This window comes from Peromyscus californicus, unplaced genomic scaffold (genome assembly GCF_007827085.1).
Source record: "Peromyscus californicus insignis strain IS unplaced genomic scaffold, ASM782708v3 Scaffold_3__1_contigs__length_106647218, whole genome shotgun sequence".
In the NCBI taxonomy this organism is placed as follows: Eukaryota; Metazoa; Chordata; class Mammalia; order Rodentia; family Cricetidae; genus Peromyscus; species Peromyscus californicus.
In genome coordinates, this window is record NW_026294551.1 from 62,550,003 (window position 1) to 62,569,664 (window position 19,662).

General features: G+C 50.0%; 1 protein-coding gene across 1 annotated transcript in view; it reads right to left on the bottom strand.

Annotated features, from left to right (window-relative positions):
- The window catches only part of Myo15a (myosin XVA), a 55,983-nt gene that overhangs the window by 4,103 nt on the left and 32,218 nt on the right, over positions 1-19,662 (bottom strand). Inside the window, exons 47-64 of the mRNA XM_052758453.1 lie at positions 19,234-19,375; positions 18,548-18,659; positions 18,382-18,456; positions 17,836-18,014; positions 17,494-17,609; positions 17,201-17,273; positions 16,866-16,938; positions 16,581-16,654; positions 16,340-16,422; positions 13,841-13,971; positions 11,588-11,682; positions 11,290-11,367; positions 10,414-10,510; positions 8,267-8,427; positions 7,358-7,491; positions 4,836-4,969; positions 4,137-4,270; positions 2,468-2,608 (exon numbers count right to left, since the gene is read on the bottom strand). Coding sequence (XP_052614413.1) covers positions 2,468-2,608; positions 4,137-4,270; positions 4,836-4,969; positions 7,358-7,491; positions 8,267-8,427; positions 10,414-10,510; positions 11,290-11,367; positions 11,588-11,682; positions 13,841-13,971; positions 16,340-16,422; positions 16,581-16,654; positions 16,866-16,938; positions 17,201-17,273; positions 17,494-17,609; positions 17,836-18,014; positions 18,382-18,456; positions 18,548-18,659; positions 19,234-19,375 — 2,032 coding nt within the window. The remainder of the gene's footprint in view (positions 1-2,467; positions 2,609-4,136; positions 4,271-4,835; positions 4,970-7,357; positions 7,492-8,266; positions 8,428-10,413; positions 10,511-11,289; positions 11,368-11,587; positions 11,683-13,840; positions 13,972-16,339; positions 16,423-16,580; positions 16,655-16,865; positions 16,939-17,200; positions 17,274-17,493; positions 17,610-17,835; positions 18,015-18,381; positions 18,457-18,547; positions 18,660-19,233; positions 19,376-19,662) is intronic.

Below are 19,662 nucleotides of genomic sequence, written 5' to 3' on the forward strand. Positions count from 1 at the left end.
TTGAATGTATTAGCTGTATCCTGCAATGAATTTTTTGTGTGCTATTGTAGCTTTCCCATTTGACTCTTTTTGTTTGTTTGTTTCTTGAGACAGGGTTTTTCTGTGTAGCTTTGGTGCCTGTCCTGAATCTCCCTCTGTAGACCAGGCTGGCCTCGAACTCACAGAGATCCTCCTGCCTCTGCCTCCCAAGTGCTGGGATAAAGGCGTGCGCCACCACTGCCTGGCTCCCATTTGATTCTTTTCCCAAGAACTTCTAACAGCGTGATTGATCATTCATTGGGCACAATTTCGCCTATACAATTAGAGTATTTGGATAACATACCCCAACTGTGCTAACAGCAGTCACACAGCCAAGACCCCTAATTTCAGGCCTTTTTGTAATTATCGTCATTAGAAACATCCAGCCAGGACCTCCGCCAGACAAAAAGTATTTTATCTGAGATACCTTTAAGACCTCCTAGAACAGACTGCAGATAGATAAGCATTCAGACTATCTGTTAGTTACTGAGAGAAGGTAAAAATTTATACTGAGACAACCATCCAGACCAGGCAGATGTGCTAATTAAGCTTAACCCTCCTTTTTCCAAGTGCTATCTCTAGTTCTAGATCTCTAGTTCTAGATGTCTAGTTCTAGTTCTAGATCTAGTCACTTCCCTTTTGGGTTGCTAATGGTAACTGACAGTTGCTGCTCTTTGTGTGGATCTTGTCACCCCTCGTTTTGACCCTGAAAGAATTCCAACCTGGTGACCTTGCCTTGGCCAGAGTGTTGCTGCTTGCACGGGTATATAGCTGAAAACCTCGGAGACTTGAGAGAAAATTAAGATGGGGAAGAATTAAGTTAGGAAGAATTAGATAGGGAAGAATTGGATGGGAAAGAACTAAGATGGGAAGAACTAAGATGGGAGAATTAAGATAGAACTTAGAACAGCAGAAAAATGTAGGGAGAATCAGGCAAGAAAGGAGCTAAGTAAGAGAGCAGAAAAGAAGCTGTGTAGAGAGAGAACCGACTCAGAAGAATAAAGTGAATGGACTAAGGAGTTTTGTGGACGTAGATTAATTTGATATCATTAAGATTATATTCCTCAGCTGGTTGTTAGATTCTTCCATGGACCCTGGGAAAAGGCTATTAAAGGGCTGGACCCCAATAGTCTTTGTTACCTAGCCAGGACATCGCCATTGCAGAGATAATTGGAAATTGTGCCCAATGAATGATCAACCACACTGTTAGAAGTTCTTGGGAAAAGAATCAAATGGGAGCCGGGCAGTGGTGGCGCATGCCTTTATCCCAGCACTTGGGAGGCAGAGGCAGGAGGATCTCTGTGAGTTCGAGGCCAGCCTGGTCTACAGAGGGAGATTCAGGACAGGCACCAAAGCTACACAGAAAAACCCTGTCTCAAGAAACAAACAAACAAAAAGAGTCAAATGGGTCCTGGGGTCAAGAGGTTGCAGGGAAAGAAATCATGGTTACCAGAGGAAGGAGAGTGGGGGAGGCAAGACAAATGTGTATGGCAGAAGGCCATCCAGAAGCCTGGTCCTGCGTCACAGGTTCTCCAGGGCTCTTGCTGGTACAGCGGAAGGCCCAGTCTCACAGGGGAGGTGGCAGGCTAGAAAGGGCAAAAAATGAGGCTATCCAAGATCCTGTCCCTCTCTCTGCCTCAACCCTGGCTCTGTTTCTGTCCTGATGCTAGGGACCATAAGATTTAGCCAGGAGAACAGTTTCCTAGTCTAGATGTCATCTAGTCTAGATGTCACAAGGAAACTTACTTACCTAGCTTCCAATCCCAGGTCCCCACAATCCAGCTGCCATGTCTCAGGCCAGGTCAACCTCCTTAGACCTCCTGTGCCAAGCTGTCCACTCACCAACCTTCTATTGCTCCCTAGTGATGACCTCAGAAAGCTTCTGGTTATTATTATTCCTTCTCCTCTTCCTTTTTCTTCCTTTTCTTCCTTCTTCTTCCTCCTCCTTCTTTTCTAGAGTCTCTAACACAGGCTTGCCTTTGTAGTTAAGGAAGACCTTGAACTCAGGATCCTCCTGTTCCTACCTTCTGAGGTTGCAGGGATTACAGATATGCACCATGTATCACCATGTCCAGTTTTTGTGCAGTACTAGGGATCAAACCTATGGCCTCACACATGTTAGGCAAGTACTCTAGCACCTGAATTATACCCCCATCTTCCGAAGTTTTATTTTAACATTCAAAGAGCTCTGAGGCCTCCCTCTCTTTCCCTGGTGAATCTTCCTAATACCCCGCCAAATACCTTACTATTCTGCAAACAACCTGGATCCTTCCCCACAGTGCACTGCTAAATTGCTTCTTGGGAAGGCCTCCATGAGAACTCACAGCTCTGTTGCCTGTACTGGGCTGTATGCTCCCTGGGGCATAGCCCAGGCCAGAGAAGAGCCTACTGTGTAGAATGAGAGAGCCAGAGCCTTGTGACAGGGTCTGGCTAGCAGCACTGGACTTACCTGCTCCAGCTGGAGCTGCATGGTACGCTGGGCTGCCACATCCCCCAGTGAGATCTCCACATAAGGGTAGCTGGAATTGGCCGTGGGCTGCTGAGTCCATGTGGACTGGATCTCCTTCAGGGGAATCTTCACAATTAGCTCCTGGGGATGAGAACAGAGGAGCCAGACAGAAATGAAGGGTGAGGGTAGTCTCTACCATATCAAACCTTCCCCTAAAAGTCGCATCAAAAGACAGAAGGTCCAGCTCTAGTTCCTCAGACACTTGTTGACTTGTGACTTGGAGCAATTCACCTGCCCACTCTGGATCTCAGTCTCCTCACCACGGGAAACTGATTCAACAAATACTGATGCTTCATGGCTCAGATGCGAAGGGTAGTGGGTACTGTGGGTACTCCAACCTTTATGTCAGAGCTGCTTCCTGGAACACCTGTACCCTTTTATCAAAGAGCTTTATTTCTGGTCCCCATGCAGAGAAAGGTTAGTACCTAAAGGAGACACCTTTAGACCAGTGGGATGTGGAGTGAGGAATCATGGCAGCTCCTTACTCCAGGAGAAAAAACACACCGTAACAGGTATGTCCCGTGTTGCCCCAGGGTCTCCAACCACTATACACCTGCCCCTTCTCCACCGCACTTTCTTCCTCTAGTGTCCCTAGACTCACCTCTAAGCAAACCTAAGCAAACCCAAACTCACAGCCCATGTTTGTTTTTAAGAGCAGGAACCAAGAAAAGGGTGGCAAGTCCAACTCCTTAATGCTATACAAAGCCCTAGCCCCCTGGAACCTGACTATATTTGGATGTAGAACCTGTAAAGAGGGGGTTAAGGGGCCAGGGATAGAGTGCTTGCCTAATATGGCGGGGGGGGGGGGGCTGGTTCCATCCTCAGTACCACAAGGTAGAGAGATAAAGGGTAGGCATATGGTGTGTGTTTATAATCCCACTGTTGGAAAACTGAGTCAGGAGCATCATTTAAGGCCAGCCTGGGCCACAAATTTATACAGCCCCCCCCCCCCCCCGCCCCTGAAAAAAAAAACCAGTTAAATCAATGAAAATGAGGCCACTAGGTTGGGCTCCATTCCAGCATGACTAGTGTCCTTATAAGAAGAGGAAAGTTGGCCGGGTGGTGGTGGCGAATGCCTTTAATCCCAGCACTCAGGAGGCAGAGGCAGGCAGACCTGTGTGAATTCAAGGCCAGCCTAGTTCTACAGAACAAAAGTTCCAGGACAGCCAAGGCTACACAGTGAAACCTGTCTTGAAAAACAAAAACAAACAAAAAAAAACCAAAAAGGCTACTGTCAACAAGCCAAGGAGAAACCAAAGCTCCCAAGCTGCAGAAATCTTGGAATTTCAGCTTCCAGAAACATGAGCAAATGACCTTGAATTGCATAGGGCTCCCAGCCTGTGGTGTGCAGCTCTGCCAGCCTGACATACTCCTCACATGCTCTCGGTGTGTTTGCCTACATGGCCCCTTCACATAGCCCGGTGGGGGCCAGAATTCTATTATTCCCACTTCCCAAACGAAGGCTCTGAAGGGGAAGAAGGAATTGGCTGCAGACCATAAAAGAGGTAAATGTGAAGCTGGCAAATCTTTGTCCCTAAGAGTAGGTGGGGGTGCCAAAGGACAGAAGGGACAAGGGACAGGTGGGCAGGGCCTGGCCGAAGACACTCACATGGGTCTTGGTGCTGAGGAAGTTGAGGCCATTATGGTTGACGGCGAGGATACAGGGGGCTGGTACGGTGACGTTGCTGCAGCTCTGGATGAAGAAGAAGGAGGAGCCGAACAGGGGAAAAGCACTGAGGAGGCCTGCAGTGTGGAGAGCTGCTATCAGGACACCTGGGCCAGGACAACGGGACAGCCACTGCCCTGCCCTGCCAGCTGCCTGCAAAAGCTGCTCTCCGCTCCAGTCTGCTCAGACCTCTCTTCCTCCCCTCCTGGCCTCTTCCTGTACCCACCTGCTAGTTCCCTTCGCCTTTAGCTCTCTGCCCAACATCATTTCCAACCCACATGATACTTTCAGGAAAGTGGTAACGAGTCTTTCCAGATAGGTAGGCAGCTCGGCCGCCACCAAAAACTGCTTTTGTGCAAAGAAAATGGCATCTCCTTGAGTCTGGAGAGATGGCTCAGTGGTTAAGAGCGCTGGCTGCTCTTCCAGAGGATCTGGGTTCAATTCCCAGCACCCACATGGCAGCTCATAACTGTCCATAACTCCAGGATCCAACACCCTCACACAGACATACAGGCAAAACACCAATAAACTAAAAATATATAATTTTTTTAAAAAAGAAAAGAAAGTAGTATCTCCAACCTCCCTCTGGCCACCCTCAGTTCAGCTCCCCCTGATGTCTCCAGCCCTCCTCTCAGCTCTCACCGAGGAACTGAGCACGGGCCTGGTGGGGGCTGAGTGCCTGAGTCTGCTGCCGGTGTTGGCTAACCAGGTTGAGCCAGGTGTCACTGGGTGTGGTGTGGTAGAGCTGGGCTGGGATGTACTCTTGAACTTCACGCCTGTGTGCAGAGGGTACAGGGCTTCTGAGCACCCACCCTCCCACTCACCTGTTGGTCTCCACTTCAAAGCAGGTATGACACCTAGCAGACATCACTGTCATCTTTCCCTGGAATACCAAATGTAGGGGAGTATGGGAAGGAAATATGGGGTCCCTACTCACAGCTGAGGGAGCTGAGGCTTTGAGAGGGTCACCAAGGGGCCCAAGGTCATGCAGTGACTGAGAGAGGAAGTGTGCACAGGGTAAGATGTGAATCCAGACTGGGTTTCTTTTCCTTTCTTTTTCCTTTTTCTTTTTGGTTTTTCGAGACAGGGTTTCTCTGTGTAGTTTTGGTGCCTGTCCTGGATCTCGCTCTGTCGACCAGGCTGGCCTCGAACTCACAGAGATCCACCTGGCTCTGCCTCCCGAGTGCTGGGATTAAAGGTATGTGCCACCACCGCCCGGCCATAGACTGGGTTTCTTAGTTCCTGCACCCAAGGAGCTCAAGGCAAAGGGTGAGAAGCACAAAGGTGGGGAGACACCCAGGTGTGCACAGCAGGAACCTCGGAGCTGAGACCCCGGGGCCTTCATCCCCACCTGGCCCAGGTCCTGCTCTCACCCTCCTCTGACATATGCAGGCTCTCTGAGGACAAACCTTCTGCCTCTTGGGCAGTCCCAGGCCATCCCACCTGCCCTGGGCTGCAGTTGGGGAAAGGGCTAGGAGAAGTTGAGGCAGCCCCTTCCCCCTCCCAAAGTTCCCCTGCCCTGCTGGGGTAAGAGTCCAGAGGTAAATGTTGGGTGTCTTCCTCAATTGTTTCTCCAACTATTATTATTATTATTATTATTATTATTATTATTATTTTATTGTTATTGATGTGTGTTTGATTGTCAGAGGCAGGGTATCACTATGTGGCCTTGGCTGGCTTAAAACTCACTATGTAGATCAACCTGGCCTCAAACTCATAGAGATTTGTTTTCTTCTGCCTCTGGAGTGCTGGGATTAAAGACATGCACCATCACACCTGGCTTCATTTATTTTTTGAGAGAAGGTCTCTCGCTGAACCTGGAGTTCACTAATTAGCTAGACTGGCTAATTAGTGATCCTGTCTTTACCTCTGAGTCATGAGATTACAGGCACATGTTACCTACCATGTGTGGCATTTTCTGCGGGTGGTGGGGTTCAAACTCAGGTTCTGACGCTAGATGGCAGTACTTTGTGGAGTGAGCCATCCCCCAGCCTCTGGAATTACACTTTGTTTTTTTTTTTTTTGGTTTTTTGAGACAGGGTTTCTCTGTGTAGCTTTGCGCCTTTCATGGAACTCACTCGGTAGCCCAGGCTGGCCTCGAACTCACAGAGATCCACCTGCCTCTGCCTCCCGAGTGCGGATTAAAGGCGTGCGCCATCACCGTCCGGCTGGAATTACACTTTTAAGGGTTTCTTCTTGTTGTTTACAATTATTCCATGAAAAATGCCTTGAGAATTTGGTGTGTTGGTTCAGGCCTGGGAATTTTAGCACTCGGGAGGTGGAGGCAGCTCAGTATCACCCCCAGCTACGTACTGAGGCCAGCTTGGACTGCATGGGACCCTGTCACCAAAAAAAGGGAAAGCACTCTCAGCATTTGGGCCTTGGGCAGGAGAGGCATGAGACGCACATGGTAAAGATAGTGTCTTGCTGTTGTTCACACAAGGCTTCTCAAAGTGTGGTTCAGGGGCTGTGAGGCCACAACCGTTTTCACAGTGACGCCAACACGTCATTTGCCTTTCCTCCACCCTCATCTTCTCACAAGTGAACCATAAAGCGTCTCAGAGGCCGTGAAGGGCAGGCTGGTCTGTGCAGTGAGACGATGGCGGACTGAAGTTAGGTGAGTCAGTCAGGAAAAGTTCACAAATGTCAGATATTGATGGTATTCTCACTCAGGCACCATGGTTAGTTTTCATCACATTCTACACGTATTAACATGCAACAGCTATGTTGTTATTGCAAATAAGTCGGCAAACTGTTTGGATTTGTGTTTTGAGATAGGGTTCTATGTTGCCCGGTCTAGCCTTGAATTCCTGGGATCAAGTGATCCTCCTGTTTTGACATCTCCATTGCTGGGATTAGAGGCATGAGCCACCACACCTAGCTCAGTGACTGTTTATGTGGCTAAATCCTCATGGCTGTATATTTTCTAGCCTACAAGGTATGTGAGTCTTGAAGGTTCTCATCAGTCATTAAATTTGTTACGGGCTAGTAACAATATGTTGCAGGAGAGGAAAAGAGGTACAAGGCCAGGAAAGCCTCTTCCTGTCTAATTGGTACAGAGGGGAAGGAAACTGGGGTTTGGCAGTTGTGGGAAAAGAGGGGATGGGTGGTCTGCCCCCCCACCCCACCCCTGTCCCGGTTGAGACAAGTGGACAGGTGCTCACACGCTGGGCAGGTAGAAGTGGTCCTTGGCGCGGTGCTGCAGGGAAGCCAGCTTGGACACCTGCTGCAGTTGTTGCTCGATGGGCTGGCTGGCTGGCACGCTGCTGAAGAGGCCCTTCAGGTAGTCTGGCAGGACCTGCAGGAAGCATTGGCATGAGGGGCGGCCAGGTAGGGGCACGTCCAGGCGTTCATTGTCAGGGGTTCTGGGTCAGGCAATTGCATTGACTACAGTCCTTCCCACTTCCAGGAGTTTGTGGTTCATCACTTTCCTGGTTTGCAGGGAATGAGGATGGATGCATATGGAAGAAGAGCTCTGAGGGATGAAGACTATGAGGGAGTTTCCATGGTAACATGGGAAGAGCGGGCTAGGTAAAACAAAACATAAACAGTAGAGTGTGCGCAAGTGTTCATTAGATACATGTTTCTCAAAATTGATACCCAAGGCAGAGAGCGTGTCAAACCAGATTTCAGAGTTGCATCTAGAGTCTCTGATCCTGTAGAACTGGGGCAGGACCAGCTGGTATCAAGCGTTTGCTAGTCCTTGAGTAGCACACTACCAGGCTAGGCAGATGGAGGGCTCAACACTGTGTGGCCCCCAAAACGAAGTGGCTGTGGGTTTGAGAAAAGGTCTCTCTGTGTAGCCCTAGCTGGCTTGGAGCTTGCTCTGTAGACCAGGCTGGCCTCTAACTCCCAGAGATCTGCCTGGCTCTGCTTCCTGAGCACTAGGATTAAAGGCGTGCGCCACCACATCCAACAATGTGGCCATGTTTCGTACGTGGAATTGCTAAAGCTTTGGTACAAGTTCCACAAAAATCTGGGTGTAGCATGTGTGTTTTGTGACGCGACAGACCCCCCCACACACACACACCATTTTATAGGGTTCAGAACAACAGAGAGGTCACATCTCTCACCTGATTGTAGTGCATGGTCACATACAGCTCATTCTCAAACTTCAGTGGCTGATCCCAAAGCACCCGCCGGAACCAGAGTGTGTAGCCACCTTCCACCTGCTCCATTTCTGAAGCCACGTCCAGGATGTAGGCCCGGCAGCTCAGTGGACACACGTGCTGGCCTACAGGGAGAAAGAGGCACGGCTGAGAGAAGTGTACCTGTGGTGCAGGTCATGTACGGCAGCAACCTCCAGCCAAGTGACGTCTCATCAGCAAGGATGCACCTTCCTTATGAAAGGGAACGGACCAACAAAGCAGGATGTCTGTGCACCAGTGACGTGCTGGTGACCACAGGAGGATTTGCTCCAATTTAAAGAAACCACTGACATCCCATTCCTCCCCAGGAAGGGGCCTTGAATGTTCTGGAGTGCCTGCCAGGGTCTGGAAAGGGCCTCAGGTTCTGCACTGAGAAATCCTAGTTCCTTTTCCAGAGAGGTTGTGGTCACAAAAGAGCACAGCAGGCCTTAGTCATGAACCTTTCTGCAGACCTCTTTCAGGGGAGCCCCTTGCTGGACATCTGTGGGGGGCTGGGTTGAAGGCCTGAGCTTTAAGCTGGGAGAGAGATACATACATATGCTTCTCCCTCGTACTGATGTTTCTGCTACCTGCCCCACTTCTTTAGTAAAACAAAACAAAACAAACAAACAAACAAAAACTGCACTATGGAGGGCTACTTGGCGTGATGATAAGAGTCCAGAGTCCTAAAGCCAGATTGCCTGGTTTCTGACCTCCACCATGCAACCTTGCTCAGGTCTCTGTGGTGTCTGAGAACAGTCCCTCTGGAGAAGCAATATCCTAATGCCTAGAACTTGTGACTATGTCACCTTTACGGCAGAAGGGACATTGCAGATGTGATTAAGGGTCTTAGATTACTGGATAGGCCAAATGGAAGCTCTGAAGATCCGAAAAGAGAGGCAGAGGCTGAGTCAGAGACGGAGGGTGGGGGGTGGGGTGGGGTGGAGTTTGGGGCAGAAGAAAGACATCTGAAAACAATACTCTTAGCTTCAGAGACAGGGAAGGAGCCCCAAGCCAAGAACTGTGGGCAGCTTGGAGAAGTTGGGAAAGGGTGGAAATGGAACCTCCCCTAAAGCTTCAAGAAAAAAGCAATTCTAACCATGTTTCTATTCTAGTATCACTGACTCTCAGAACTGTAAGACAATTGGTGTTATTGTAAGTCACTGAGCTTGTGGTCATTTGTTACAGCAGCCACAGGAGACTAAAGTTTCTCCGGACCTCAGTTTCCCCAACTGTAAATAGCAAAGAGAAGAGTCTACCCTACAGAGTGTGGGAGTTGGAAGACTTTATAGCACTTGGATCTGGGGTGGAGGCATTTCTCAGTCAGAGATGGCTTACCTAGGATGCATGAGACTCTGGGTTTGACTCCCAGTATATCTCCAAGCAAAAAAACCAAACAAACCAACAAACAAACCACAGGTGTTTATGCCATTAAATGCTTTGAAGCATGCCTACTATTTGCTCAATAAATGTTTGCTATTACCTGCCATCCCCACCCCCTCTGTCCTGCCTGGACCTGGGGAAAGAAGAGCTGAGACACTCATGAGGGGATACCTGGGGATGGCTGTGACTACCAGTTGGTGGAAGGCAAAACTAGCCTAGGGTGGGCATGTAGCAAATTGGAGGGGTTTAGGATTGTGTGAGGTTCCCTGTGTACCCAGGGTCCCTTGAGAGAAGGGCCCATTGAGACCTTAGGAGGGGCTTACATGCTACTCTGAGGGCTTGAGGACTGGAGCAAATGTTCCCACATGGGGTTTCAGGAATCTAGTTTTATGGATGAAACTTTCTCAAAATACAAGGGTCTAGAGCACAGCTTCTCTACTGAGGAGGCTCTGAGAGACCAAAGCAGGGTTCAGAGGTGCTATCTTCCATGAACCACAGTCTAAAGGGGAGACAGACTTGTACAGAACATAACAAACAAAAGGCTCAGGGAGAGAGCTCAGTGCACAGAGGTCCTCTCTCATGGAGGTTAAGGGGTTCAGAGAAAGTGACCTTTGGCCTGGCCATCAGGGCAGGGTAAAGAGGCCCCCATGGCCAAAGGTGGTGCTGGTTCATGAAGGAGCCTAGGATGTTCAGTCCTTTTGGCTACTCACCTCGGTTGGTGACAACAAAAATGACATACTCATCAAAGGCTTCAGGACACGTCAGGGCCATTTCGGTGCAGAGCCCCTCTATCACATCCAGGGCCACCTGGGAAGGCCAGAGAGGAAAAGTTGGACCCTATCCACCAACAAAGAGGTATAGGATTCTGTGGTTCAGCCTGACAGAGCACGGCTTTTGGAACTGGCTCCCGATTTGCCCTTTTATTTATTTATTTTTTATTTATTTATTTATTTATTTTTTTGGGTTTTTCGAGACAGGGTTTCTCTGTGTAGCTTTGCGCCTTTTCCTGGAACTTGCTTGGTAGTCCAGGCTGGCCTCGAACTCACAGAGATTCACCTGCTTCTGCCTCCCGAGTGCTGGGATTAAAGGCGTGCGCCACCACCGCCCGGCGACTCTTAGCTTCTTGAAGTCTCAGTTTGCTGTTACCTTCTCAGTATCAATCAGGGACCTATTGCAAGACCCCCTGCAGACACCAAACTCCTGAGATGCCCAAGGCCATTACTTAAAATTGCATAGTTATTTGCATGTGACCCCACACATATCCTCCTTAGACTTTCAATCATCTCTAACTAATAACACCAAATATAGTAGAGTGCTGTGTGGGCATTGTCATACGATACTGTTTAGAGAAAGGCAGGAAAAGAATCTGTGCTGTTCCAATGTGACTTTTCCCTAATATTTTCAATCTGCGGTTGGTTGAATCTGCAGATGCTGAACCCACAGTAGTGGGGGAGCAACTAACCTCAAGCCGTATCTCCTGAGGCTGCATGGGAGTCTCTGGACCACTGATGCTCACTCCACCCAACCCAGAGCCTGGCATCCCTACCCGCTCCTAGCCCCAGTTTGTTGAGACACTCCTCACTTACAGTGCATGTTTTGATTTTCAGATGGCGTTCAAGGCCTCCTGGAAGAAGAAAAAGCTGCCTCTTGGAACTTCGGCCTGCCTGGGGTAGGTAAGCAGAGGAAAGTTGGAAGCCTGGACCCTATCACCCTCACGGGAGTCCCCATACCCAGAGGCATGTCTGTGCAGGAACCTTTATGCACCAGGATTGACAGGAGCCATCTTCACACACCACGCAGGGCACGTGCACCTAGCAAAGGGTTCTGGGTAGAGAGAGCTTGTGTCTCCCACTCATCTCGACCCCAGCCCCGCTGTAGGCTCACCAACATAGCTCGAAGCTCCATATTACTGGGGAGCTCCAGACGGCCCCCGAAACGCAAGGTCTTCTGCAGGTTCTGTTCACAGGCCTTGGCAATCCCTGCAGAGGCAGAGAGCCGAGGCCTTGCTCAAGGTTGGCCAAGGAAGGAAAAGTTTCCTCTTACCCCAGCCATGAGCCCCCTACATTCCTTCAACAAGAAATAGGTCTTATTCCCTTTTTGCTAGTTGAGGAATGTGAACTCATCAAGGGGTAGTGATTCACCAAGATTAAGACCTGCAGTGTAAGAGCAGAATGCAAACCTACATCTCATGGGGTTATAATCTTGTCTTGCCCTTGACTTTGTATGGACCTAGAGATATCCATGCTCCTTAGGTGTTGACCATGTTGCTCACTCCCAACTGGCTCAATAGATGACATGATGGTGCCCTGTCTCTGTCAACTGGTACTGCATGCCAAGTGCCTCATCTCACTGTGCATCACGGGACAGAGACCCCCACCATCTGTGTTCCATGCATCTAAGCTAAGCAGTGTACTTTCCCTCTCCAGGGATGGAGTCAGGAATTTTGGGGCACATTCTTCAGTCATCTCCCACCTGGGACCCCTTCCCTAGTTATCCATGTCAGTTAATAATCAGAGGGAGGTTCAGGGGGAGGGGCTCCCCTTTGTCCTGTATGGCTATCATCACTATAATTGATTAGAGGGCCCTGGTCCCTCTATTTTTTGAAGAGAGGATCTCAGTGCATGTGCTCATTATTTTTTGTCAACTTGACACAAACTAGAGACACCAGGAATAGGAAACCTCAGCTGAGGAAGTGCCCTATCAGACTGGCCCATGGGCATGTCTATGGAGTGTTGCAGAATATTTGTTTAACTATGTAAAGATGTGTTGCTGTTTTACCTTGCCTGCCTAAGGCACCTGATTGGTCTAATGAAAAGCTGAATGGCCAATAGTAAGGGAGGAGGTATAGACAGGACTTCTAGGCAGGGAGAGTAAGTAGGAGGAGGAATTTAGGCTCAAAGGAAAAGAAAGAAAAAGAGATGCCAGGGAGACGCCAGGAGCCAGTCAGCCAGCCAGCCAGACACGGAGGAAGCAGGAAAGTAGGACATACAGAATGAAAGAAAAGTAGAAAGCCCTGAGGCAAAATGTAGATGAACAAAAACAGGTTAAATTAAGTTAAAAGAGCAAATGGGACAAGACTAAGCTATGGCCAAACATTCATAATTAATAATAAGTCTCTGTGTCTTTATTTGGGAGATGGTTGGTGGCCCAAAGAAAATTCCAACTACAATGGGACATTTTCTTGAGTAATGATTGGTGTGAGAAGGCCTAGCCCACTGTAGTTGGTCTCACCCATGGCCAAGTGGTCCTGGGAGGTACAAGAAAGGTGGCTAAAAGCTGGGCAGTGGTGGCACACGCCTTTAATCTCAGCACTTCAGGAGGCAGAGGCAAGAGGATCTCTGAGTTCAAGGTCAGCCTGGTCTACAGAATGAGTTTCAGGACAGCTGGGACTAAAAAAAAAAAAGGAAGCAAGCAAGCCATGGTACTTCTTCAGTTTCTATCTCCAGGTTCCTGCCTTGAGTTCCTGCCTGACTTTCCTTCATGATAGTCTGTAAACTATAAGATGAAATAAACCCTTTCCTCCCACCATTGGTTTTGGTCATGGTGTTTTATCATAGCAATAGAAATGACAGTATGTATCCCAAGCTGCCCTGGAACTCCTAATTTTCCTGCCTCAGTTTCCTGAGTGCTGGGATTACAGATATGCATCACCATGCCTTGTCTTTTTCCTTAGAGTTGCTATGGAAACAAGGCTGGAAGCAGCTAGCCCCTTCCTCCATACTGCAGAAGTAAAGCTGAGACCGTGCTAGCAGCTGCAGGCCACTGAAGACCCTGGATGAGTAGAAGCAGGGCCCTACTCTGGTGTTCCGGGTTCTTGTATACCTCCTCCATTTCTCCTACATGCCATGCACTCCATTTCTGGGCCTTGACTTCTGCAAAGTCCACCTGGAAATTCTTTCTGTGCAAGCACTACCCAGGGCAATTCCTGCTCTAGGAAGCCTTCCCTGGGCACACCCACGTGAGATCAGAGGAGCCACTGCACCAACCCTCTTGGGATCTCCATGAGTGTTTGTAGAGCCATTTATATCCGTTAACACTCCTAGGCACCTGCCAAGGGCCAGGATCTCTGGTTTTGCCAGCCCATGGCTGAATGCCCTGTCCCTGTGTGAGTGTCCTCACTCACACACAGCTCCTCACCTTGGAAAGGCAGTCCTGGGGTCCAGCTCACATGTTGGAGGAAGCGAACAAGGTATGGGTAGAAGACCTCAGAGCAGCTGTAGTAGGCAGCCACGATGTACAGCAGCCTCCAGCCTCGCTGACAGCTGTCCCTGTAAGCACACAGGGGTCACGTCATAGGTGGCTTAGAGATGGATACAGGATCAATTAGAGTTCAGACTGGCTAACACCTGTGTCGACCTCTGGCCTCCATATATGCATGCACTGGTAAGCACACACACACACACACACACACACACACACACACACACACACACACACACACGAGAGGGGGGTAGGGCGGGGGGGAGACTTGCTATGAAGTCCAGGGTGACCCCAAACATTGGATCCTTCTTCAGCTTCCGATGTGCTGAGATTACAGGCAAGTGCCACTATGCCCAGTATGACTTTATTTCAATCCCTACATCCCACCCACCCCCAATCTGAACAATATTTTCTGAATGCATAGCTCATTAACCCTCTGGTGCTTTGGTTCCCACTGTCCCTTACTGTGGGAATGAGTGAGATCTGTCCCAGTGGTTCAGATCAGATCCCTCATTCAAGGACCTGGTGAATGACAAATGTTAAGGAGTTATTGCCAATCAAACCCTTTATGGAGAATTTTAAGCAGCTAAGAAGTATAAAAATGTCGGGCAGTGGTGGCACACACCTTTAATCCCAGCACCTGGGAGGCAGAGGCAGGAGGATCTCTGAGTTCGAGACCAGCCTGGTCTACAGAGTGAGTTCTAGGACAGCCAGGGCTACACAGGGTTTCTGTCTTGGAAAAGAAAACAGCGTAAAAAGAGTAGCTCTTAGGCCAGGTACAGCTGGAGCCCACTGTCCGTCTTGTGCATACCAGCATCTCAAAAATACTGTGCAAGTTCTTTTATCTTGCTTAAATTTTCTTTACATTTATATACGTCAGTGTGCACATGCACTTGTACATACATGAAAGACAGAAGACAACTTGCAGGAGTCACTTCTCTCTTCTACCGTGTGGGTTCCAGGCTTGGGGACATGCATTTCCACCAGCTGAGTCACCCCACTGCCCCCAACTCCCACTTGTTTTGAGACAGAGTCTCATGTAACCCAGGCTGGCTTTGAACTCAGTATGTAGCTAAGGATGACCTTGAACTCCTGTTTCTCTTACTCCCACCTCCTGAGTATTGGGATCACGAGCATGCCACCACACCCAGTTTTTGCTCAGGTTCTTTTGTCAGAAGTTGTACTTCAGGGGCTGGAGAAATGTCTCATAGGGTAAAGGCAACCTGAGTTCAATCCTGGGGACCTACCTGGTGGAAGAGAAACCCAACTCTCACAGGTTTTCCTCTGTCCTCTGCATAGGCACTGTGGTACACATTCACCCTCACCACTACCACCCTACCGCTAAATGTGTTCTTTTTTCCAAGTTGGACTTCAAGGGTGACATTTTCTTTAAAGTCCAAAATGAAGTTCACTTATTTCTCTGCTTTACCAACTAGAGCTAAAAAGCAACTGAAGTGAAAGATTAGAAAAGTCCCCGGATACAGTGGTTCCAGGAGCTGTGTGGGACTATCTGATCTTTCCTCTGCTATCCAGGGTCAACTTGCTTGAGTGGCTGACATAAACAAAAATGTGTTCTGGCCGGGACTTGGTAAAATGGTTACTGGAGTTGCTAGGCTCAGCCACCCACCCTCAGCAGGCCAATTGGACAAGTAATGGTGAACGCAGAAACAAGGGGTCTTAGTCAGTGTCGCCACATTGGGAAGAGACCCCCCCCACAAATCTATCTTCTTGGATTTGAAAATTTCTGTAGCAAATTGAGGCCAGTATTGCTTTTCTTGTGATTCCTGAGCTGAAGAAATAAATGTTCCCCAAAGCTGTCATTTTGCTAACTGTGAGAGAGACTGTATGGGAATGCTATCAATCTAGAAGAAAAGTAGGACCAGAGGATGGAAGCTTGCCATATTTCTAAAGATTGTTTATCATTATTATTATTGTTGTTGTTGTTGTTGTTTTAATGTGGGCATGCCTGTGTGTGGGTATGTGCTCACAAGTGCAGGTGCTGGCAGAGGCCAGAAGATAGAGTTGGATCTCCTGGAACTGGAGTCACAGGCAGTTGTGAGCTGCCTGGCATGGGTACTGGGAACTGAACTTGGAGTTCCTCTGTAAGAGCAGCAAGCATTCTTAACCTCTCAGACACATTCCCATCCACGAAAGCTTTCTCATGATATCTGGACCCAGCTGGGCCTGCAAGCACATCCTGACTGAATTTCAGCTGCTTGAACCAGCAGGTTTTCACTTTTGACCAAATCACCCTGAGTTGGATTTCTGTTAGACGCAGCCAAGAATCTGAACATAAACATTATTGTCGCCTCTTTTATAGAGGAAGAAAGGGCAGACATGGCATGCTCCAGACCAAGCAATTCCCAACACAAGGCTGAGGAAGGAGAAGTTCTGAGATGGGGGAGTGTGGGCACAGTGGGCTGGGAGGTGACTCACTGCTTGGAGCTGGTGTTGTCTGTGATCTGCTTCACAATCTGACAGTAGCATTCATCTCGCATGACCTCATGATCCCCACAAAACTGTAAAAGGCAGGCCAGATCACTTGCCTGGTATGGAAGTTCTCAGCCCTCCGTGCACCAGCAGGATGCATTCATTCCTCTCTGGGCAGCATGAGAGATTTCCCACTGCACTATGACTGGCAGATGGGGAAACCAAGGCACAGAGCTTCAGGACTCACCTTCAGGAGGGTACAGAGGACATCCAGTTCATTCTGGCCCTTCAGTGGGGCATCTCCCATGAATCTCATCACAGCTGTAGGAAAGACCCATTCTGCTCAGGGCCGCCATGCTTCAGCTGCCCATCCCAAGAGGCCCCAAGGTCCATTTCCTCTCTAGGAGGCGGCAGCTGGGACAGCTAGAGGTTTCCATTTTTTCCCAAGTGTCTCAGATTTGGGGAAGGGAAAACTCTGAGAACGAGGGAAGAGTGGTAACAAACAGGTTACACAGTGCTGCATCCCACACACCTAGGAACATGTCAACCGCCATCTTGTTGAGATTGCTGTCACTGAGTTCAATGAGGGATTCCTGGATCGGGGCCTGTGAGGAGACCAAGGAGTTGTATCACGATGGAGTTGGGACTTGGTAGAACAGAAGAGAACCGCACCATGCTTTCAGGCTGTATTATGACAGGAGGGCCCATATCACAAAATTGGGGACAGACACTGCTGCAAGGAGCCCTGGCTCCGGACACTGAGAGCCCGAGGCTTTCAATGGGGACAAGTATTTGCTCTAGGGGATAGGAAGAGGGTTTCTGCATCACCACTTTACAGATCAGGAAACTGAGGCATAGGACATGCACCTTAGTGAAGCAAAGCATGTCTTCCAGAGTTTTGGACTCCTGGTCCTCCTTAGACTTCAGCTTGAGGCCATCCCTGAAACAGATGGGCACTGCTACCCAGGCCTGCATCTCAGGCTTTGACTACATCTCTGCTCGTTTCAATAGTTCAACCATCAGGAAGGCACCCAGAGGCTGAGACTAAAGGGTCTCCGGATCCACCCGCCAGAAGTGGGGCTGGGAGCCCTACAGCCTACAACTCGAACGACTTTAAGGCAACACGGAGATAGGGAAGCGGAGGACGGGTCACTACCCACCGGGGACGCCTCCGAGGGTCTCGGAAATACTTCTGGGCAAATTCAAGCATTGTGCTCGGTGGGAGCGCCACAGCGTCCTCTCCGCTGTCAGCGGAACGCGCCCTGACTGGAGGACCCTGCGGGATAGGTGCAGTTGCCAAGGCCCGTCGCCACCCCTACTCCGACCCTGCTGTGAAAGCTGACCTCCCAGCCACACATCTGGATCCTTCAAACCTGCCCCACTCACCACTTGTGATGACTCCGCTTCCAAACCAGGCCCCGCCCTCCAGACCAGTCCCTTGCGTGGGATTGGCTGCACCCCATGGATGGCCCCGCCCCTGGAGATTCTGCCCTGCCCCTTACCTCTCTCCGGCGCCCCACTTCGCGTGCGGCTGCTGCCGAGGCCACGGCGGCGGCCACGGCTGCAGCCCGGCCCCGGCCCGGCTCCGCCGGGAGCTGCAGGAAGTCTGGCGCGGCGGCGGGCTGCACGAGCTCGGAAGGAAAGCGGCCCACGCGCCCGTGGACCGCCCCGAACCGCCAGCCTAGGGACAAGTAGAGGAAAATAGGAAGGTCTTGTCTTGGGACAGAGTGGGTCCTTTGAGGAGGCTTGGGCGCCCCCTGGAGCCATTCCTAGTACTATTTTTGTCTTTTTTTTTTTTTTTTGTGGTATTGGAGATGAATGCCAGGAGCAACCGGAAATACAGAGTGTAGGGCCTCAGGCATGGAGACACACCTAGGCCATATGTGTAGGCAGAAAGGTTGGGCGGAAGAGCTGCTGGCCGGCAATGTCAGGTCTTAGGAGACCAAGGGGCCACCAGCAGACTCTTATCATGCGTCTGCAGTGAGTTCGGAATCTGGACTAGCACCCCCGTCTGGTGCTGCAGGTTTGGGCCATCCACAAACACCCACCAAAGTCAGGGCCTCTCCGCCGCAGCTCTTCCAGGTACACCAGTTTCTTGCGGACCACACAACCGGCGCTGTAGCCTGTGGAAAGAGCTTGCATCAGCATGTGCCAGGGAAGCCATTTGCTCAGCTCCCCCGCTCTTGCGCACTTCCACCCAGCCATGGAGCTGACCCACTCTAGGTGGTTCCAGGCGCTGCAGGTGGATGATGTCACCCTTGTGGAAGGACAGCAGTTCTGGGTCCTCAGACAGGAAGTTCCTCACTGCCACCACGTAGTCAGAATCCTGGAAAACACCAGGAATAGAGAGAGCGCTGTGTACTACCTTCATTTCGGGGGCTTCCCGCTACTGCTCTTTCCATTCTCCCAATCCATCAGAGAAGGCACATTCCTTAGGTGGCAGGGGGAAGTGATGGGTGTTTCCTAGATGGGCAGAGGGTAAGACGTTACACAGGATGGGGACCTGAGATTGCTGAGCATACTTGTGCCTTAGCCAATGATCCCTCCTTAAACCTTCCTCTGGATCCCCCTAGGCTGGGTGCTGGGCCTGGGACATGTCCTGCCAAAGTATAGGGGTAAATGAGAAGGAGATTCTGAGGGCAAGTAATGCAGTCTTTAGGAGACAATTGCTTGGGGCTTACAGGAGGTACTTTCCACACTGCTGAGGGGCAGGTGTGAAGAGGCTGGGGGCACAAAGGAGAAGAGGCAGGGCAAGGGGAAGACGCCACTCATTGGCATCGAGGTCTGTGGGTGTGTTCTGTAGTGTGCGCATGTACACGGTGTATTCACACTCTCTGGGCAGAAGGGCTGTGATGTATCTGTATTGGAGTGGCAGGCCACATCTGTGGAGGGATCCTAACCTTCTTCAGCTCCAGAATGAAGTTGTCTACTAGGGTCTTGACCTGATGAGCTCGGGCCGAGAAGAGGATGATCTTCTCATTGGTCAGGTTGAACTCTAGCATGTTCTGGGATGGCCTGGTCACAAACAGGATGTCTGCAAAGCTGGAGGAAGAGAAGGCGGTGCGAGAGCAGAGACCTTATGGCCAAAGAGATGCCCTCCTACAGGCCTTTTCTGTTCCTGTGTCCCTCTCTGACCCATCTATGGGTTCTGTGTATCTTAAAACCCTTTGTGCCATCGTTCAGGCCCTCGGTCCAACCACAAAGCCAGACTTTGGCCCACCATATCTTTGTCTTATCAATTGGCCCAGTTTTCTCCTTATGAGAGCTTCCACCCAGCCAGTGATAAGAGCTCTCTCCTGACCTCATGTTGAAATGGACAAAGGGACTCC